General features: G+C 42.0%; 1 protein-coding gene across 1 annotated transcript in view; it reads right to left on the bottom strand.

Moving 5' to 3' along the window:
- Nucleotides 1–3,672: 3,672 nt before the first annotated feature.
- SLC30A9 (solute carrier family 30 member 9) overlaps nt 3,673–22,332 on the bottom strand; it is a 112,083-nt gene continuing 93,423 nt past the window's right edge. Inside the window, exons 17-18 of the mRNA XM_075859428.1 lie at nt 21,913–22,026; nt 3,673–5,150 (exon numbers count right to left, since the gene is read on the bottom strand). Coding sequence (XP_075715543.1) covers nt 5,106–5,150; nt 21,913–22,026 — 159 coding nt within the window. The 3' untranslated portion in view covers nt 3,673–5,105. The remainder of the gene's footprint in view (nt 5,151–21,912; nt 22,027–22,332) is intronic.

The following is a 22,332-nucleotide window of genomic DNA, read 5'->3' as shown; positions in this document are numbered from 1 at the left end:
ACTGACTGTGACTTTATCGTCGTCTTAGATGTCCATCACGTCAGCCTGCAAGGAATAGAATGGAAGATACTTGCATAGCATAGGTATTTGGTTTCTACATACCTATTTATACAGCTCACTTATATCACATACTTTGTTATTATTGGCCATAGGCTAGATTTACACAATCGTGGGGAGGCTCAGATGTGAAAAATTTTTGTTTTTCACATCGGAGGTGCCCCCCGTGCGGGTTCTGTTTTCACAGATCCCCTTAGACTTGAGTCTATGGAGGGATTCGTGAAAAGGGAACAAAATAGGATATGTTCTATTTGTTCAACAGACCCTTCACATGGTCCATTGAAACAATGGCCGTGTGAACTGAAATACAGGTGTCCGTGTGACGGCCGTCGTTTTAACAGCCATCACACGGACGTGCTCTACGTTTGTCCAAAATCGGCCAGAGTCATAAAAGAACTTGCTGCATCCATATCTCTGATTCATAGTAAAGGGTCGGCCATTCAAATCAAAGAAACTATACGAAAGGACCAGTTGATTTAATAGTTTGGTATTACAGAGTGATAGTTTAGAGAAATTCCAGCATTTTACAGATTGTTGGTGGCTTTAGCAAACCGCGTCCCATTAATGACATATATTGTCACGTCTCAATGACCTCAGAAGATCATCCATCACTTTAGGACATATTGCTGCCAAACCTAGACAAGTCCTTGGGACTACAGTACATGCTTATGGACACATACCAATGCAAATATAAAAAGGTCCTGTGGGATAATGGTGTATACGCATTTAGAGACATCAGTCTTGCTGTCCAGTTGGCTGGCCATATTTCTTCATCCATCTGCCATAATAGCGTTGTATAGAAGGTTTCAACTGATTATCGGTGGACAAATCTCTATTAGGCCTCATGCTCTTGGCTGCCACCAGTACAATAGCACATGGAGTCCCCAGAGCTCCATACTACAGCTAAGGGCACTCCATGTGCTGCCTCTGTACAGCACGATCTTATGGAGATCATCTCCCCTTGAAGCAATGATTCTAGAGCAGAATACCTCCAGAACACTGCCTCTAATAGGACATGAATTCCATATAAATCGGACGGAAAAACCGCTCTATGAAGGCGGTGGCATATGGAGGTACAGTATGCCCCCAAGATCACTGTATTACGGGTACATACAACAGAACTTGTACAAAGCTGTGCCATGTGTAACCATAATTGCGTCTAGCATTTCGGGATAGAGCAGTCACTTCTATATTCTAGTAATGTATCTGGGTAACTGATCAGGCAGTTTTGTGGGAAGCTTCCAGCCATGTGTCATTTTTACATGTACTTCTTCAGTTCGGTTTTCAGGGTGCTTCAATGCAGGTAAAGAGGCCGAAATAAGTTTTATCATTTTATTTGTCTTAAAATAATTTTTTCCAACTCCAGAATAATATCCAAGTAAATACACAAGTCAACAGTTGATAAAAAAAAATTATCAGAAGTCTCAATCTCGACCCATGAGCTACAGTATGCTAACATTATAATGAAAATTACACATTCATGTACATTAGACGTCAGAGCGCCACATAACAAGGGGAGCGGTTACAATCAGTGTGTACCCACTAAATGCCATCACATAGTCATCTGTCATCTAATGCCAACTCAAGAGAAATGTTATTAAGGATCCTGATCTGTGTGGTTCAATCAGCAAGCGTCCGTCTCCTATACGGCAAGTCAGCCATCGACTAATACATTTTATAATATGATTGATAACGGTGTAAGTGGCGCATGAGGCGATGCAATATGGATTGTACCAGCAGCGAGGAGGAATTCCCAGCATGTGCCATTTGATTAAAGAGTCTAAAAAAAACTAAAAGTAGTTTATTCACCATCTCTGTTAGCAGCTCCTCTCCAATACTTAGCATTTGTTATCCAGTTGTACTCCTTGTCCCATAGACGGTGAATATACTCCTCTTTATCCACTTCAGAACATGCCACGCCAATCTAGGGCTGCAAGACCTATTAACGGCTGGGATCCAAAAAATTTTAGAACAAGTGGAATCTCCAACATTTAACGCAATATTTTTATATCTTTACAGTGGTCAGAGAACCAGTTTTGCTTAAAATCCCTTGCATAAACAATTCGAGAGATTTATCAAAATTGGTGCAAAAGTAGAGCATTTGCCCGTAGCAGCCAATCAGCTTCCAGCTATCAATTTTCATAGGCCCTTTATTAAATGCAACTCCTTCACTTTTTCCTTTGCAGCTAAAAATTGATAAATCTCCCCATAGAGTGGAATGATCAATTCTCTAGGTGGAGCTTACTACATACAATTTATACCTTGAATTCAATAATAAAACCGTATCCAGCTCCTAAGCTCTCCCCTAGTGGCAAAGACAGGCAGACATAATTTTCCATAAAATGTCTGATTGACCCAACCCCTCTCCCGACTGGTGAGCCAGACGCCGATTCCAGGCAGGGGCAATGTGGCCAGGTGCTTTCTCAGCTATCTCCGTAACTTCCATAGAACATAATGTAGAGAGCCGCGCTGATCCGTGGTCACCCTCCACATAGTCCCTGGCTGGAATCGGCATGACGAGGGCCCGGTGACCCCCGTTTTGGAAATGGGTTCAATTCCCAGAGCTGGAACCCGAACCTATCACACATTTACAGCATATCCTGTGGAGATGCCAAAAATGTCTGAGATAGGAATAGCCCTTTAAGTCAATGCAGGGGAGTTGCTTTGGAGCATTGTATCAGGAAAATGGATCTCTGACCTCTATAAAGTGTTAATGACATTAATCCACGCAAAATTTTAGACCTAAAAATGCTATAGTATGGAATTCAAGAATGGACATTCACTGAGGCAGAAGCCTGAAATTTTCCAGATACTGGGTTATGTATATCATATTCTTTTTTTTTCCCCTACATACAGGTAGGGCCTTGTTCCCAGGGAAACTGATGCCAGAACTGATCCCATTATTTTCTATGGGAGTAGTTCAGGCATCAGTTGCATCCGTTTTAAAGACAGACGTCTACCTTTAACAGACAGAAAAATGTTGCACGCACGTTTTCCAGGTCAGGCTATGAACGTCAGACCGGCGCACAAAATTTAATCAGTTGTGGCCGGCTAAAGACAACTGGCCGGACACAACGGATAGATGTGAACCCAGCCTAAACTGGCACAATTGGGAAACTTCAGCAGTCATTCCATAGTGTGCCGATATTATAACAATCGCTCCTTTACCGGCCTGAACATCCATAGTTGCAGAGCATTTCAGATTTTCTGCTTTTGCTCTGTGCATCAGCAGAATACAGGTTGCAGTCTTCTGACATGACAACAGCAGGAATCGAACCTTCTGCTTTTAACGGAATTCAGACTGCTAAGAAATAAATGCTCATTTATCAATAAATAAAATATTCCTATATGTAAAACGACTATGACTGCTTCGGTGATAGCGGGTCCTCAACACGCAGGATACACTGGTTATCGATCACATCTACGTTATGAACCCGCTGTCACCTAAGTCGTCGGTCCCGCTGACCTGAAGGATTCAGGTCTCAGCGCAAGATACAGCTTCTATGTATCTGGGAAACATAGAAGCTGTATCTGAAAAAGTTAAATAAAAAAAATGTAATAAAAACCAATTACAAAGTTACGGTAAACACGATAATACATTGTTTTAGTAAAAAAAAAAAAAAAGGTTTACACAGCCTTTAAGTTTTCATCTGTAGTCTGGAGATTCACTTTAATGAGACTTTTCAAGTAGGAGAGTTGGTCTTTTTTTTAACTATTTGCACAGTCAAAAATTGAAATTTGAGAAAGTTAGAGGGATAGTAATGTCTAAAATGACGGCAATACTTAAGCCAAGGCTAGCCTCCTGATTATGACAAACTGCTTACTACACTGTGTAGGGAGCCTAAAAATACTTTAGTAATCATAGCTTGTGGAAGTACCGTAACCCAAACTAAATCTAATCCACCACCATGTCCCACTGAGAGATCTCAATTACGTATTATTCTCAATAGCCATCGATGTTTGCAAAATAAGGGCACGTTCACACGTGGCAGAGTTTTTCTGCTGAAAATGTTGGTGCAGATTTGGGGCAATTACGCAACGAGTCTGCACCAACAGTTGCATATTTGACAGGTAATTCAGATGTTGCAGAAAATACAGCGGACTTGCCACAGATTTCAGTTTTTGAAACGCAAAGGCTGAAATCCGCAGTGAAATTCCGCTGCTTCTCCGCAACAGACAGTGCATGCTGCGGAGGGAAAATTCCACACCGCAGCCTATGGTCCGCAGCGGAGTTTTCCGCAATGTCTGAACTGACTTGCCTAAAAATTTATTGAAACTGTAAAAAACGTCCGCTGGAGAATTCCACTGCAATTCCGCCACGTCTGGCCGTGCCCTAAAGGAACACAATTAAAGAGGTTAGTAAATCTCAACTAAGCGAGGGACATAAAACCATATGGTCTCTGCCAATGTCTGGGTAATCACCTTGTAGTGTGGAGCTCTGTGGTTCTATTTTATATAGCAGCTTTAACTAAAAACTTTTATTGAGTTACAAGAGAACGCTTTATCCACTACCTCGAAACTATATGTTCTAACAGAACTCTTGATTTATACGATGCGCGTAAAAATATGATGACCGAATGGCCTCAATCATTACAGGAGTGCAAATGGTTCATTTACTTTTTACACCTACAAAAAATGTCCAATTCAAAAAAGCAAAACAAAAAAACCCATAAAAAATAATAAAAATAAAACCTTTCCTGTAAAAAAATAAAATATAAGAGGATTAGAATTAAAACTAAAAAGCTATTATTCATGCCGATGGAATGGAATAAAATAATGTGGTTTACTGAAGTGAGGCAGTTTTACAAATAAATAACATTAGATTTCCTTTGTCCTGAACAAAAAGTGATCGCAAATAATGTTACAACAATGGACTCTCGGCCGCTCTGGTAAACATGACTTATTATGCCAAGGATTTGCATTGCAGTGCGATCTCCACTCATTTACAATCTAGTCATGGAGCGTGCACCCCGGAAAATAAAATGAAGCTTCTCGTACAGTCCTCTCTTTTCTTCCATAAATTGCATCTATAGGAAATTCTTCTGCTTCTATAAAATTTCCAAGTCAACGTGCCGAACATCAGGATTGCGTTGCTGTAACAAAGGAGAGATGTAATTAATGACACGCGAGGAAACATTTGCATCCCAGCCACATTACTCTGTCTTCGGCAATAGAAAAATGGTCTCTACTATAGAGATCTCCTATGAAAGATAACAGAGAAGAAAGGCCCCCTGCCTGCAGAACGTCAGACGTGATCTGCAACCTCAATCTGTTCAGATCGTAAGTGAGGCTTAACCGTCATAATTAACACTGAAAAGTCCTCTTCCCATGCTCTCAGCTTTGTGTACATGGAAGTTTTGGAAGCAGCAGACGGCTGAGCAGATGCAGACAGCAGGTCTCACTCCTGACCACATTCCCAGGGTGGAGCTATGGAGCATCCCTGTCAGTAGGGGCCACAAATTTCCTTCCGAAAGATCCATATGTATTCAAGTAGGTTGACACCCCAAGAATAATACATTTCCTGATAGATTCATTGTACCAAATCTGTTACAGAAAAAAAAAGTTCTAACAGCACAAATAGATGTGAATAGGGAATTGCTATTCTATCTTTAATAGACATGACCAATAATGAGCCTTCATAGTAGTAATTGTGGACTCTATGGTACGGACATGTTCATATACAGTTAGGCAGGGTTCACACGACCATGTTACGTCCGTAATGTACGGAACGTATTTCGGTCGGAAGACCCGGACCGAACACAGTGCAGGGAGCCGGGCTCCTAGCATCATAGTGATGTACGACGCTAGGAGTCTCTGCCTCTGCGTGGAACTACTGTCCCGTACTGTAATCATGATTACAGTACGGGACAGTTGTCCTGCAGCGAGGCAGGGACTCCTAGCGTCGTACATCACTATGATGCTAGGAGCCCGGCTCCCTGCACTGTGTTCGGTCCGGGTCTTCCGACCGAAATACGTTCCGTACATTACGGACGTAACATGGTCGTGTGAACCCAGCCTTAGGTGCAGAATTATTTGGACAGTGACACAATCTTCATGATTTGGGCTCTGCTGCCACCACATTGGATTTGAAATGAAACAACGGAGATGAAATTGAAGTGTAGACTTTCAGGTTTAATTCAAGGAGTTGAACAAAAATATCCTGTGAAACGTTTAGGAATTGCAACCATTTTTCTACACAGCCGCCTCATTTCAGGGGCTCAAAAGTAATTGGACAAATTAACATTATCATAAATAAAATGTTTTTTTTTTTAGTACTTTGTAGAGAATCCATTGAAGTCAATGACTGGCTGAAGTCTGGAACCCATGGACATCCCCGAACGCTGGGTTTCCTCCTTTGTGATTCTTTGCCCGGCCTTTACTGCAGCGTCTTCAGTTGTTGCTTATTTGTGGGTCTTTCTGCCTTAAGTTTTGTCTTAAGCAAGTAAAATGCAGCTCGATGGGGTTCAGATCTGGTGATTGACTTGGCCATTGCAGAATATTCCCCTTCTTTACCTTATAAACTCCTGGGTTGCTTTCGCAGTATGTTTTGGGTCATTGTCCATCTGTACTGTGAAGCGACGTCCTTGCTGCATTTGGTTGAATCTGAGCAGAAAGTAAATCCCTGAACACTTCAGAATTCATCCGGCTGCTTCTGTCTTCAGTCACATCATCAATAAACACTAGTGACCCAGTGCCTCTGGCAGCCATGAATGCCCATGCCATCACACTGCCTCCACCATGTTTTACAGAGGATGTGGTGTGCTTTGGATCATGAGCCGTTCCAAGCCTTCTCCTTACTTTCTTCCTCCCATCATTCTGGTACAGGTTGATCTTCGTTTCATGCTGTTCCAGAACTGGGCGGTTTCTTTACATGTTGTTTGGCAAAGTCTCATCTGGCCTTTCTATTTTTGAGGCTGATTAATGGTTTGCACCTTGTGGTGAACCCTCTGTATTTGCTCTCATGAAGTCTTCTCTTTATGGAAGACTTAGATACTGATACACCTACTTCCAGGATAGTGTTCTTCACTTGGGTAGATGTTGAGAAGGGGTTTTTCTTCACCATGGAAAGGATTCTGCGATCATCCACCACTGTTGTCTTCCGTGGACACCCAGGCCTTTTGGAGTTCACGAGCTCACCAGTGCGTGGTTTGATTTGGCCACTCCTAACATTTGTGCTATCTCTCTGATGGATTTGTTCATTTTTTGAAGCCTAACGATGGTCTGTTTTTCACTTGCATTGAGAGCTCCTTTCACTTCATGTTGTGGGTTCACATCAAAAGCTTCCAAATACAAATGCCACACTTGGAATCAACTCCAGAACTTTTACCTGCTTAATTGATGATGGATTAATGAGGGAATAGCCCATGCAGTCCATTAAATAGCTTTTGAGATAATTGTCCAATTACCTTTGGTCCCTTGACAAAGAGGCAGCTACACATTAAAGAGCTGTAATTCCTAAACCCTTCCTCAAATTAGGATGTGAATACCCTCAAATTAAAGCAGAGTCTCTGCACTTTAAGTCCATATTCATTGATTGAGCTAAAATGCCAAAACTTGTGTCACTGTCCAAATGATTCTGGGCCTAACTGTATGGTCAGTTAAAGGGGAATTCCCATCTAAGACATTTATGGCATATCCACAGAATATGCCATAAATGTCTGATAGATGCAGGTCCAGCTTGCCCGGCTGTTTCTATAACTCCTATAGGAATAAATGAAGAGAGATGCACGCAGTCATCACCCCATTAATTCACCGCCCTCAACAGGAGGGGCGGGTGACCCTATAGAGAGGTGTGGGTTCTAGAGTTGGGACCCATATCCATGAGACATTTATTGTACTCGTGGAGTACCCCTCTATTATTTACTGATGCTTTACAATTTAATGTACATTTTAAAATTTTATTGGCGTGTAACCATGTAATTGTGACCTACATTTGGCAAATCGTGAGACAACTAATTAATCTGAGGCACAATAAACATGTGTTTTCAGCAGATCAAGAACATATATATAAATTGGTTCACATTGTTACAATTAGTATTATAGCTCATGTGACACTCGCTAACTTGAAGCAATGGGTCAGTATTTTATAAAAATACAATCGTGTGCAAGAGGCCTAAAACTCCACAGAATTCACATATATAGTAACATATAGGTCTGTATAAAACCGGCCTCACTAGCTTTGGTGACAGTCCGTATATTTGCTTAGGTCTCCAGAGCTCTATAATTTCAGTCTGCGAGACGGCAGTTCACTGATTCGGAGTCCCCTCAGCAAGGCAGTAAACGTGGAGAAAAGGATGTGTACACTATACATCTTGCTGTGGCTGCGCCCCCGCTGGTGGCGATTCACATGTATGTGTATAAGCAACCGGTTAGGTTGAAAATAGTCTAAACAAATGATACCACTTGCAGAGATAGTGTCCGGAATGGGACAAAATAACATTCAATGCATTTCAGAAACTACAACGGTTTCCTTCCTCAGGGATTAAGTGGTTCAGACCTCCGTCTTTATATACACCATCATGATGCTAGACAGGACATCACCATTTTTCATCCACAGTCTCCTCACTCAAATCATACAGCTACACAAAGCTACACACCAAACAGAAAAAGAATATATGCAACACTACATACCAGCCATGAAAAACAACGATGGCACAATAAGTATTACTTAAAGAGGACCGGTCATTTCCCCAGAAAAGGTAACCAAGCAATCAAGTTATTTCAAAATTAGCATATCAGCTCTCACTCTAGAGGATCCAACTTGTCCAACCTATTTATTTCACTGGCAACTGTGTAATGCTTAATTTCTCCTGCGATGGTGCTGTAGGGTAATTGAACACTTGCTGCCTGGTTTAAGATTACAGCTGATCACTGAAGCTCTCAGCAGCAGGATATTCTGTGGTAAATAGCAGATCACCTATTTATAAAGGAACACCGTACGCCTATGTAAAAGATTTACAGATAATGCAGCCTATATGACCTGTAGACAAACTTTTCTATGGTTAAAAAAACAAAACACTGTTTCCTACTTATAGATATCTGGGTAACTGGAAGGATTTTTTTTTCAATATCTTTAGAATTTTTCTCTTCAAATGATTGTTATTGAATTACAGGGTATTAGGATTTCCAAAAATAAAGTTTTTTCTTTGTACAGATGTAGCCATCTTTATCTGGACTTTTAACGCATTGAATACAGTGTCAAGCAACTTTAACTTGACTTTTTCCAATGGCTTTTGTTGTAGGATATCCCACAGGGCAGCAACTTATCAGAGTCAAGATAAAGATGGCTACATCCGTATGAAGAAAAAGTTCTACAACTTTCTAATATACTTTCCGTTTCCATCCCTCACAGTTGTCAAGATCTCTGCTTCCTACAAAGTTATCAGAGTTGTGCCTTCTAATGTGTCGTGCACCTGTGTGATCTTAACATGACCAGGACGGATTTTTATTTACTGGAAATAAACAATGAAGGTTTCTATTGAATGACTGCAAGCAGAGATCTTGGAAACTATTGGATATTGTTAAATTGTATAACATTACATCATATAAAGAAAAACTAAAATTTTAAAACTGTAACATCCCTTTATGTATAAACTGATTTAATGTTTCATAATAATCACATTAAAGAATATTGGTACGGGACGAAAATTAAAACAAATCTTCGCCAGTCTTATGTCAGAGCCGAGCCGCATGTTCCGAGCCTAGCTAAATATGAACAACTAGGAAAAGGGATAATACCAGTCAGGCAGCACGTCCACATGCGATCTGCCGCTGGCAGGACCCTACTGGCTGGGCTGCACGTCCACATCCTATCTATTGTTACCAGCCAACCACAGTCCGGTCTATACCAAACTGGGGGCAGAATAATTCTCCATGGCCGGCTCCATTTAAGTGGTGCGAACACCCTCCTGATAAGACACCCGCTGAGAAAGGACATTGGGGGACACACTGCACTTGCTAGACTGCTTCTTGCGGTGCCCCTAATAAGTACTGCCCCGTTGACTGAGGGAGTGGTAGTGAGTTGCCCTCCCAACTCAGGTAGTTAAGGATCTAGGCTGGGGAGGGGTCGCTAAACTGGAGTGTGAACCTTTATGTAGAGGTGAGCCGACGTGGTGGCCAGCACCCCTGAGGAAGGCACCCCTGAGGCCAGTAAGTGGATTTCTCCTCTGGACAATGTCTTTCTGATTAATATTTACTGCCCTTAGATGCTATAGCACTGTACATTTACCATTTCTCTGGAATTGCTGGTTCCAGTAGATTGTGGAATATTCTTCACGCACAGATTATTTTGTCATTCACCGTTGAGTCTGCACTTTTCTTCATTGCGTATTGAATTGTTATCCTCAGTCGGAGGGCATATGATGGAGGTCCATTTGGACTAACGTTGCCAAGAGCTCCTTTAATTCTTTGATTCTCTCGACCTCTTATAAAATGCTTATGCATTCGTATGTGCTCCTCCTACTTAATTCCAGGGCCCGACCTACCTCATGGACATTTTGCATACCTGGTGGTCTTGTCCTAAAGGCCAACACTTCTGGATACGAGTAGACCATATATTGCGGTTTCTACTCACAATAAGGAGCCATTGCTTCGTAGACTCAAAGTAATCCATTGGAAATCCTGTCTATTCGTTTCTTTAATTTTTTTTAGCTGCAAAACTTTCCTATCTTTTCTTATTCCAGTTTTCTTTTCATCTCTCAACCGTTTTAATTTTACTTTTTAGATTTAGATCTACATTCCCACTATACAACTATTTAAGTTGGGAATGCATTGTTATTTTCACCTTACAAATATAATGGTGGTTTCTCTTGGCTCAAATACCCACAAAATCTCTCTCAGACCGGAGCAGGCAAAACTAAATTGGGTATGATCAAACAAATACCCTAAATAACATATATAAAGTACAGTGAAGTTTACCGCTCAGACGGCACTGGTAACAGTCCAATATCATTCAGTATGGGCTCTCTCACAGAAAAATGCAGTGGACAGTCCGCAATCCAATGAGGGTGTGGATGGTAATTCTTATCCTTGTAGTTCCACCAAGCTTCTTATCGTCTCTCTCCACATTCAAAGAACTCCTGGTAGGAAAAGGATCTTATGTCTCTAATAGATGGAAAAAGGAAGACACATAGTGAAACACCCTCTGCAAAAAGATTGCTCCACGCCAAGTTTAATCCATACTCACAGAAGTAACAAGAAATAAAAGCATCAAGGTAAGTAAAAATCTTTACAATTTCTGTGAGTATGGATTAAACTTGGCGTGGAGCAATCTTTTTGCAGAGGGTGTTGCACTATGTGTCTTCCTTTTTCCATCTATTAGAGACATAAGATCCTTCTCCTACCAGGAGTTCTTTGAATGTGGAGAGAGACGATAAGGAGCTTGGTGGAACTACAAGGATAAGAATTACCATCCACACCCTCATTGGATTGCGGACTGTCCACTGCATTTTTCTGGGAGAGAGCCCATACTGAATGATATTGGACTGTTACCAGTGCCGTCTGAGCGGTAAACTTCACTGTACTTTATATATGTTATTTTCACCTTGTTTTTTTTATTTTGCTCATATACTCATTGTATAACTTTTACAAAGTATGAAAATTTAAACAAGGAATAATGAAATGCACATATGCACAGTGGTTGCCCCAACACCCTTGCAAGCCCTGAAGCTTATGGATTCCAGTCGGACCATGGCAGTCTGCTCAGACATGGGGTTTACTGCAGGTACTCCTACCACCCAAGCTCCCATTAAAATTGGTTGTGTGTGTGGCTATAGAACATTATGGGGCTATGGAAAAAAAAAAACAAAAAAAAAAAAATGTCAGTTTAAAAATGCAATAACTGAATTTGAAAGTTTCAGTATTCCTCACTCTCCAGGCTTTCAATATAAAAATCTATCAGTGCTGCTCCTATGAAAGCTACATTTAACATGGAAAATCATCAGGCTGCTCAGAAAGACTATTTCGCCTTCATACATAGAGCAGTTATTAGTGAAACCGTAGCGGTGATATATCTGCAATGAATTTAGAGAAGGGAATAACAGCACTGCCAGGCTGCTTATACCAGAGTGTGTAAATCAGGTGTATATTTCACCCGGGCTGTAGGGGCAAAATAATATGTTTAGGTGCCAACATGAAACTTGTCCTAACTGCCCCTGTCCTTATCCACAGTGGTGCACATTTAAGCCTTGCACACTATTTACATGTTAACAGCAGGCACTGATGGTCCAACAAGATTTACCAGTCAAATATGGTTGGCCAACATTAAGCAAGGTTCCCAAAGTACAGATTGTTTAGAATAAAAAACAAAACAAAAAAAAAAAAAACACAGAGGAGCAGTAAAGAGTATAAAGTAAAGACTTTGGACCATCATCTTGAAGTAACGCTATCTCAATATACGGTAAAATACAAAGGTTTCCCATTTTTATCTCATACACGAATGGGCCATTTATAAACCGTTCCCGGTAGGTCTCCTTCTTTAATCTGCAATCGTACAAGAGGACATATCCTTTATGTGTATTACTGCATATCAGCAAGACTGCAAGGCAAAAAAAAATAAAAAATCACCCGGGGACACTCCTGTAGTCACTATTCATATATATAGACAGTGACGTCAGGAGCTTCCCCAGGGCCGGAGCCCCCGGGCGACGTATCCCACTGTATGCTATACAATAGAATACGTTTTGACCTTCTCTCTGAGGAATAAGCAGTGAGTTCTACTGACGTATAACACAGATGGAGGGCCAAAATGCAATGTGAAGGGAGCCTTACCCATCAACCTTCTTTTAATATTTTGAAACAAAACTATTGTTTCCAGTAGGAAGATGCCACACTAAAGTACTAGGGTCTACCTTACTTGTGTAAAGACGACAACCCTGAGAATGCAAATCATCAGATCAAGATATGTACAGAAGCTAAACAAGCAAGGACAGATGGGAGATTTCAGCTCTGAAGCTTGGAGAATTGTGAACACAGCTCTGTACTACTACCCGAGATGGAACTCAGGATTAGTACAAGAAAAGTAATGTTTTACTTGCATTATATCAATATAAACTGTAAAATGGTTATTGTATATTTAATTGATGCATAAAAAAAAAAAATGTTCACTGTAGGCATTCTACATTTTTTGATATTTAGTCCATGGAGCAGCAGTGGCATATGAGTGGCATTTAGGTAAAGGATGAAAGCTGCTAATGATAGTAACAAGCTATTTTATATGGGAACAAAATTATTTTATATGCAGAATAACGCATAATCTTGGGTTATAGTATCTCCCTCTCAAATAAAACCCCCTGCAAATAATAAGCCAGAGTCGTCATCTTCTGTCAAGTAGGCAAATATTCTTTTAATCAGTTTCTTCAATGTAACGGTTTCTGGGAAAACTGAGTGACGGCCAATATGATGTTAGAACTTCGATACCGCTCGAAGGTCCTTAATGCCAAATGACAGTTATGATTTCCCTGATCAGGGAAGGTTTGATGACAACACAAATGGGAGCTGTGATGTCACTCATATCGCCTGTATGGCAAAAACCAAACAGACACCGCTTTAAAAATTTGAAACAATACGAGGGAAGGGGACAGTCAATAACTTGCATATTACTGAAGCGTCAAAAGACAGTGGCACTTTAAATAAAGACGTGTTAAACATACCTATTAGCAGTTAGGACAACCGGCAAGCACCCATCGAAAAAATAACATGTGGGTGGCGCTTGAGTGGAAGAGTCCTGTCAGTCAGTGGCTGTCCTTGAATTAATGGTGCCAAGCAACCCAACTGCTAGTAGGCTGGCATTTAACGTTAAATGGGGACATTTATTAGATGTTCTAACACTAGACTAGTTTATTACTAGTGCTCCCGCTACCCTACCCCAATGCATTTCTGAACAGTGGTTGTGAGAGTGAATATGTTTTATTATAAATTGTAGGTCATGCTTAGGCTCGGTTCACATTAGCGTTGGAAGCTTCCTTAGGGGCCTCCATTGTACATCCGCCAGAGAAAACCAGAAAGTGCAGTGACAGAACCCATTCAAGTCAATAGGTTCTGTAGGTGGTGTCCGTGGTGCAATGGAAACGTCGCTTCCGGTATTCCCTTGTTCTGGTCCTCTGACGGAGCAAAACAATGGAAAGCAGCGATGCAGGTGTGAACCCAGCCTTAGTCAATATTATTTGGATTTACTATTTCCCCTGGAACGGGGATATCTGCTGCGAGCACCCCCCTGAAGTTGTGTTCCATATGTGCTCCTTATGGTCCGATTGCTGGTGATATCTATTTTCTCTCTTTGTAGGACTTTGAAAGATTCTCTTCAAACCAACATATGGCAAAGTATCCATCCCTGCTAGTAACCGCTCCGAGTACTATGTAAAGACGTCACCACAGTGGCTGAAATGTCCTCAGATATAAGCGATTTCCATAGACCGGATCTGCTTTCCTGTTCTTTAATAAACAGGTACGAGCCCCTCCTGATCAGTAGGAGCCGGGGAATGTGTTTAGCATTGTGTACGCCACATAACGCGCAGTCTTCTTACCTCATCTAATGATGCATAACTTAATGTGACAGAACTCATCTCTTCAGTACATGCATCACCAGACATCCTCTGCCTAGATGATGCTCCTGCACATGACTACATTATAGAATGTGCATATAATAGATAAGCAAACAAACAACATTACTGCAAGCTCAGGAGAATCAATATAGTGACATCTATGAGAAATAAAGGCAAGGAAATCTAGAAGATAACAATCACCAAACGCTTATTATAGATAAATTAGTAACATTGCACACAGCATTTAGCTGATGTTACTATTATCTCCAACCTTTGTTCCCACAGCAATACAGTCTAAGGCTCAGTTCTCACTAACATCAGAGGGATCCTTCCCTTGCTGCATATATAATGGGCCTTCGATAGGATACGAGAGCCAGACACACTCATCTGGAATGTCTGCAGTCCCCAATTATTGACATGTATGACCATATAATTGATGCTTTAGGACCATACACGTTACAATATCGCTGATCAGTGCTAGGTGGAGGCATATATTGTTCTGTACGTCATCTGGGATGGTAGCGGGACTTTAAATAAAACCTCAAGTAGGCACTCAAATTCCCTCTGCCCTGCTCTAGTGCTGCCACCTTCCTCTCACAATGTAAGCAACAATGCTACATTTCTATACTCATGTGGAGATCTGCCATGGTCACCCATCAGTCGTGTCCTTGGTCACTAAGCAGCGGATCACATCCTGGGGACCATATTAGTAATATTTCTTAAGAAAGTCCAGTTTTGTATTTGGGACTTCAGGCTCCTCATGTTCACAATTTCCATGAACATGTTCTTAATAATTAATAACAGAGTTCTTAATAATTTTCCCACTTATAGTCTATAATGTCACATTCTGGACCTTTGTTTATGTGAACACAGTATTATGTTTTAACTACGTCTAATATTCAACCAAGAGCTGGTCTACATCCAATTTATCGACTGCTGGATCATTTCTAAGAGCGACTAGTTTTACTACTGCTATCGACTAATTCTACTAGGTCTTTAGGTATTTTTTTCAAATATATGTGTGTGTGTGTGTGTGTGTGTGTGCGTGTGCGTGTGCGTGTGCGTGTGCGTGCGTTAAACCCACAGGTGGTGGTGGTGATCGCAGAAGTAGCTCGAGTGTACATTGAAATTCTGACAACTCTGTATCCACTGAATTATCGAGGTTCGGCACTATTCGATATTTTGAACCCTCAGATGCCTATTCTATACATACACACACATAATATGTACCTACCTGCTTCTGGATCATTGTGAGTCCAAAAACCCAAAGTGGATTGCCTAGGACCAACTACGTACAAGGCTCTCAGGCACGTCACTTAAAAAGGTGCTGCCCCATCAGGACAACCGCTGTCCATATCTACATTAAGGAGAACCTTTCACCTGCCCATACATGTGCAGCCGAGTGCAGAATGTAATGGGGAGGGCTGCACAAACCCTGGGGCACTTTACATTCTTTTCCTATCCTCCTCCATTATTTAGATATCGGTGACCGATATTTAAAATTACCCTCGAACTGTCAATGGGGCGTGTCATTGGAAAGGGGGCGTGTAACATTGCTGTAAAACAGTCGAATCAGCTACGGACAGTGTCACAGCAAGAAACGGAGAGAGAAGAGCGTGTGCGCACGCAGGTGCAGCTCAGAGATGCATGCACGCACGCACACACTCACTCACTCTTCAGCTCTCGGCAGACAAGGATGACAAGACTGTGTGATCTCTCGAGAGATCATGGAAGCTTGTCTGCCGAGAGCTGAAAAATGAGTGAGAGCGTGCGTGCGCGAGCATGCGAACACCGCTCCGAGCTGTACGTGCACACGCTCTCCTCTCTACAGCTCTTGCAGTGACACAGTCCGTAGCGGATTGGTCAGTGTCTCAGCGATAGTAACAGGCCCCATTGCCAATTACACACTCCATTGATAGATCAGGGGGTTAATTAAATATTGGGCGCCAAATATAACGGCACCGATATCTAAATAACGGAGGAGGATAGAATTTTTTTTTAAAGTGCCCCAGGGTTTGCGCAGCCCTGCCCATTACATGCTGCACATGTATGGGGAGGTGAAAGGTTCTCTTTAAGAGAATATGCACATCATAGAGGGGGTTTCTACTACTCAGACCTTTCCCTTTACAAAGCAGAGGCTCTCGCTCTGGCAGACTTGGACTGTCCATGTCATATCTGGAAGATTAGTCTTTGGGGTGGCCAGTATGTAATACAACAATTTTCCCCTGCAGTTGCCCCGGCAAAATCAGCTGCTTGCCGGGCATCCTAGCAACCTCTGTAAAGACCTCCAGTGGAAACAATACTTTCCATCACTGCAACCCACCCCTGATTGTGTCTACAGGCGCTGCACTTTTTTGCATATTGTACTCATTTCCCAGAGGTCCAGCCTCTTTTCTGCTTCTTTTGATCAGACTCCATCTAGGATTTTACATTTCGCCCTGTTTTCTTTTCCTCTGTGCTATGCTATCAATCCCATAATGCCTCAGCACAGCACCACATGGGTAGATAGAGCCAGTACCATGTCTGCCTCCTGGAAGGACAATCTGACTATTCTTCCCTCTATAGCCTGTCCAATCCTCAGCAACAACCGTGTGGAACAGTCCATGCAATTTCCACATACATGACGATCTGGTGCCTGTATGAGTGACAGGATTATTTCCATTGACTCAAGTAGAAACATCGTGTCACCGAAGCCGGATTCAGACTGTTGCTATGCAACGCCCCAGTGTGATATACAGTGAAAAGCAGCAAGAAAAAGAACAGGGAAGAGACTGACACATGGAACACATGAGAAACTTTCCTTCTGGTTGGAGTTTCCCTTTGGGGGCTTTTTGTCACATGACTAATTATCATATGTTTTTAGACCAGGTGCCAGACTGCATTTTACGGATTTGATAAAAAAAAAAAAAAAAAGAAGAAACAATTAAAACTTTGCAATTAAAATCAGCAAGTTTCTCGAGCTTTATATAGCGAAAAGATAATCACAAACACATGATCATGGTGTTCCTGCACTTTCTGACTTCAATGCTTTAAAGTGTTTATGCTGAGAACCATTTTAATAGCAATTTTATTAAAAGACTCATATTTCATAAAATTATAAAGCATTTCAGAATAATCACATAATTAATCTTTAATTATCGTTATGCCAAAACATGATATATTATTCTGTTAAACGGCAGACCAGCAAATTAATTATAGGACGCTATTCTGTATATAACATTTAGTTGTATGATCAGTAGATGGCGCTGTAATAACATGGACCATAACCAATCATCACAGGGGACAGTTTCTGAAGCGCTATTAGAGCATTTACCCCAAAGTAAAACACCAGCAGCGAGTGTGGAGACTGACAGCAAAGGGCCCAGGTGCAAGAAATAAACGTGGGCCCCATCCTGCAAACATGCCACACAAGCTTCATCCACAAATCTGACACATGGCACTCAACTTCTGGACAAATGTCGAAAACAGATGGTGCACATGCTCCACTTACGCCATTCACCAGCTGGACACATGGTGCAAACGCCCCACTCACAACATGCAGCACATGTGCCACTCACCCACTGGATATGTCACACACAACCCCCACATCACCCACTGGACACATGATGCACACAAATATATGACACTACACACTGTAAACATGTAACTCCTGCTGATTTCACACTACTACTTACCACTCACACGGTAGTAAAAACTCACCAGATTTAATTTGCCCAATATGGACTCCTGATTCAAAGCTATGCCCTCAAAAAGTGTAGGTCATGCCAACATTTACAGCTAAACCAAGGCTTCCTGGCGCCGCAAGTCTACAGCAACTTATCCATCTCCAGACCGGAGGATAGTGCTGTCCAGGAGCTTTTTTTTGACTGTCAGTGGCTCCAAGTCCCCACTCCTGACTATCAGGGCAGAAAGGGTCTCCTTTCTGCTTGAGGCCCCTATGCAGTGGCAGCACAGGAGGTATGTCCGCCCCGGAATACCTGAAAATATATGACCCGAAATTGTCCTCTCAAGTGAAACCTATTACGTTGCTTTTAAGCTATCTTGGTCTAGGAGATGATAAATATCCAAAAGGTGACAACACTAATGCCAACTGTTAGGGTATGTTCACACGTCCAATTTTCGGACGTTTTTCGGGCCGTAAACGCCCTAAAAATCGGAAGCAGAACGCCTCCAAACATCTGCCCATTGATTGCGATGGAAAAAAACGTCGTTCTGTTCCGATGGGCAGTTTTTTTACACGGCCATTTTGTCATGTCACGTTTTTCATTGACTCTATTGAAAACGGCTCCAAAAACGGCCGTAAAAAACGTCTGAAAATCAGGACCGGTTTTCCCTTGAAAACAGCTCCGTATTTTCAGACGTTTTTGTCTCAGCGTGTGAAAATACCCTTACAGTGCCCATAGGGGCTAACACTCCCTGAATAATGTATAAATCTACATTCTTAATATTCCTCCATACTTCCTTCTCAAGTACTGCTTTGCCTAGGTAAGGCTAAGTTCACAGAGTTCTTTGACGAGTTTTTTGATGCGGAAACCGCGCCAAAAAGCTCGTCAAAAACGGCCCGAAAATGCCTCCCGTCGATTTCAATGGGAGGCGGGGGCGGTTTTCTCCCGCGAGCGGGAGAAAGAAGCGACATGCCCTATATTCGGGCGTTTCCGCCTCTGACCTCCCATTGACTTCAATGGGAGGCAGAGAAAGCGTATTGCGCTGCGTTTTATGCCCGCAGCGCCCAATGGCCGCGGGCGAAAACGCCGCGAAAATCGGCGTGCAGGGAGAGGAAAATCTGCCTCAAACTTCCAAACGGAATTTTGAGGCAGAAATTTTGCCTGCAAAATACTCTGTGTGAACATATCCTAAGACATACAGTAGCTCTGGTACTCCTGCTTTTTTTTCTAGCAAAATAAACAAACAATGCAATAAAATGCCCAGATAAATAAATTAAAAGGGATTTTCTCAATACATATATGGATGGCATATTGCTAGAATGTAAAATTGCAATATCCAAATCAGTGGACATTGCTATAGTGGTAGACTAATAACGAAGTGGTATTATTCTCCTAGTAAATAGGGTGTGTCCATATACTGTCAGACTGTCCAATCAGGGCTAACCGTCAACAAAATGAAAAGAAGAAGACAGTAGAAATGTAGTACCATAAGAGAGCCAAATCTGCCTGCATAAAAATGGGAAAAAATTTGTTTCATTAATTCCATGTTTTTAATTTTTATTATGGAGCAGACAAATCCCTAAAAATGTGAAAAAAAAAAAACACACTTTATTGTAAATCACTGCTCACAGTGATCCAGGGTAACAGAGGGAAGACCAATTGTTACAGAGGAGTTGTAGAGTGTGTGTGTGTGTGTGTGTGTGTGTGTGTGTGTCACAGTGCCAAAGTAGATAGCACAACTCCCCCTGCAGATAGCGCCAGCACCCCCCCCCCCTGTAATTGGCACCCCCCTACCTGTAGATAGCACCACTGTAGTTCCTAGAGGGAGCCCCTGGTGTCTCTGTCCATGTGTGAACAGTGACGTCAGGGGCTAACTTTAAAAGTGGAATCCCCTGCCATATATGGATAGTGACGCCAGGGGCGTCTTCAGTAGCGGAATCCCCGGCCAAAGTGTCAGTAGGAGATTCTGCTCCTAGAGGGATCTGAGCTTGGGTGGCGCCATCTACAGCAGGGGGGAGGGGTTTCTATCTACAGGGGGGGTACTATATGCAGGGGGGGTGACACTATCTACAGCAGGGATGGAGAGACGTCAGGGGCTCCCTCTAGGAGGGGAATCCCCAGCCAGAACGCTGGCCATTGATTCCGCTTCTAGAGGGAGCTTAGGTGGCGCCATCTACAGGTGGTTTTGCGCTATCTACAGGGGTTTGTGTGTGACGCTATCTACAGTGTGGGGCGTATCCAGGGCTCTCAAAGCCCCGGCAGACATGAGTGCGCAGCGCTGCTCATAGTGAAGCAGCACTGCACTTATTAAACACCGTTCAAGGCTGCCAACGTTTACATACGTAACAACTTCAAGGGGCATCGGCAGTTGGGACGTATATGACCGTATGGCAGTCGTGAAGCGGTTAAGATCCAGGTTTTAAATACAATTCCTATAATGCAAGTTGTTTTACTATTTTTATTATCAGGGGATGTAGTAGGTTCCTATTATGAGAAGTTAGCATAGAGGATCCAAAAATGTAATTAAAGGAGAGAGAACATCCTAAACTTGTCCGGCTTCTGTGAGAACACTATATGAGCACAGCATGGTAAAACACATGTACACAAAACTGGAAATAAACTCTCCGGGGAGCTGACAAGTTGAACAGTGAAGAAATTAGCAACTATAAATTAGCAGCCGTAAAAGTCTGTTGCAGAAACCTAGAACTAAAAAAAGATCTGCTTCATTTAGTCTGCGACTCTGTGACTGCAGGCCCCGCGCTCCCCGACAGGCTGCGTTTCCAAACAACATAAAATGCATTTAATCAACCGCACTAAGCAAATGTAAATACCCCAAAAACTGGTGGAGTTATAGTGTATGCGGCAAAAGAACAGAAATCTGAAATTAAAGCCTCATCTCTGTTAAACCCTCTGAAAACACAGACAGCCTATAACTTATTGTTTATCGTTCCTGCACTGTTCCTCCTCGTCTTGCATGTCGTACATCAAGGTATGTAAAATGTCATTCCATGTCACTGTATTTTTACTACCAGGAAAGGACAGAATGCAGCGAGAGATACAGCAAAGACTCTAAATCCTCTACATAATTACAAAGGAGTGAGACTCGTAAGTATGGACTGAAGCAATATATATATAGATTACACACACACACATAGTATATTTTTAGTACATGCATGCACATAAGTAGGTTTGTGTATATATACTTTAAGTCCTGTAAGTTGCGAGGTGGGGCCTCCATGGATCGATGCTCGTACAGATTGAGATATGGGGAATTTGGGGGCCAAGTCAACACCTTAAAACAATTCACTGTACTGCTAGATATGCTTATCCACGCCAAGTCAACACCTTAAACTTAATGTCACCCTCGCAGGTGAACAGACCCATTCATTTGCTTCAAATGTTGGAGTGCTGTATTCTTTAGCTGGATTTGGTTTGATTATGGAGATTTGGTTAGATTATGGATCAAATCCTGGATCTACAACCAAATCCCAACTACTATTTCTTAAACTGCTCTGGAACAATGAAAGCTGGACTGTGATTGGTTGCTACGGGCAACAAGTCCAGATTTATGAGGCCCATAATATTTTTGGGTCTTAAACAAAAATTAAATTCCTAAGTGTAAGAAAAATGAAAATCCCATTGTCATCTACCTTTAGTTCCTTTTCAAGTCGGTCTACTTCAGCTCCTAGTGTGTCTATGATGTTTTCCCCATGTTTAAGCATGAAAGTTTCCAAGTCTTCTGGAGTCTTCACCTGTCGAATTTCCTGCATCATAAACAAACCATAAAATGATTATCAAAAATAAATTTTATTTGATCCACAATACTGTATGAATAATAAAAGTATAGCATCACCAATATGTTCTTTATTCTAGTGGAGATCAAAGGGTGCTTCCAATGATAATACTGGCCGAGTCTCCCGCCAGAAGTGACAGCAGGAGACACAGCTGATAGGGCATGAGGTCTGGTTGCCGGAAGCCTCTTTAGCAGAGGAGCTCTGTAGGAGAGGCTATTAGGTAGCCTAGGCACACAGGCCGTCTGATCCCTTGTGGCCATATATGGTCAGAGGCAG

The sequence above is a fragment of the Rhinoderma darwinii genome, chromosome 1, assembly GCF_050947455.1.
Source record: "Rhinoderma darwinii isolate aRhiDar2 chromosome 1, aRhiDar2.hap1, whole genome shotgun sequence".
In the NCBI taxonomy this organism is placed as follows: domain Eukaryota; kingdom Metazoa; phylum Chordata; class Amphibia; order Anura; family Rhinodermatidae; genus Rhinoderma; species Rhinoderma darwinii.
This window is presented reverse-complemented; position numbering and strand designations above follow the sequence as displayed.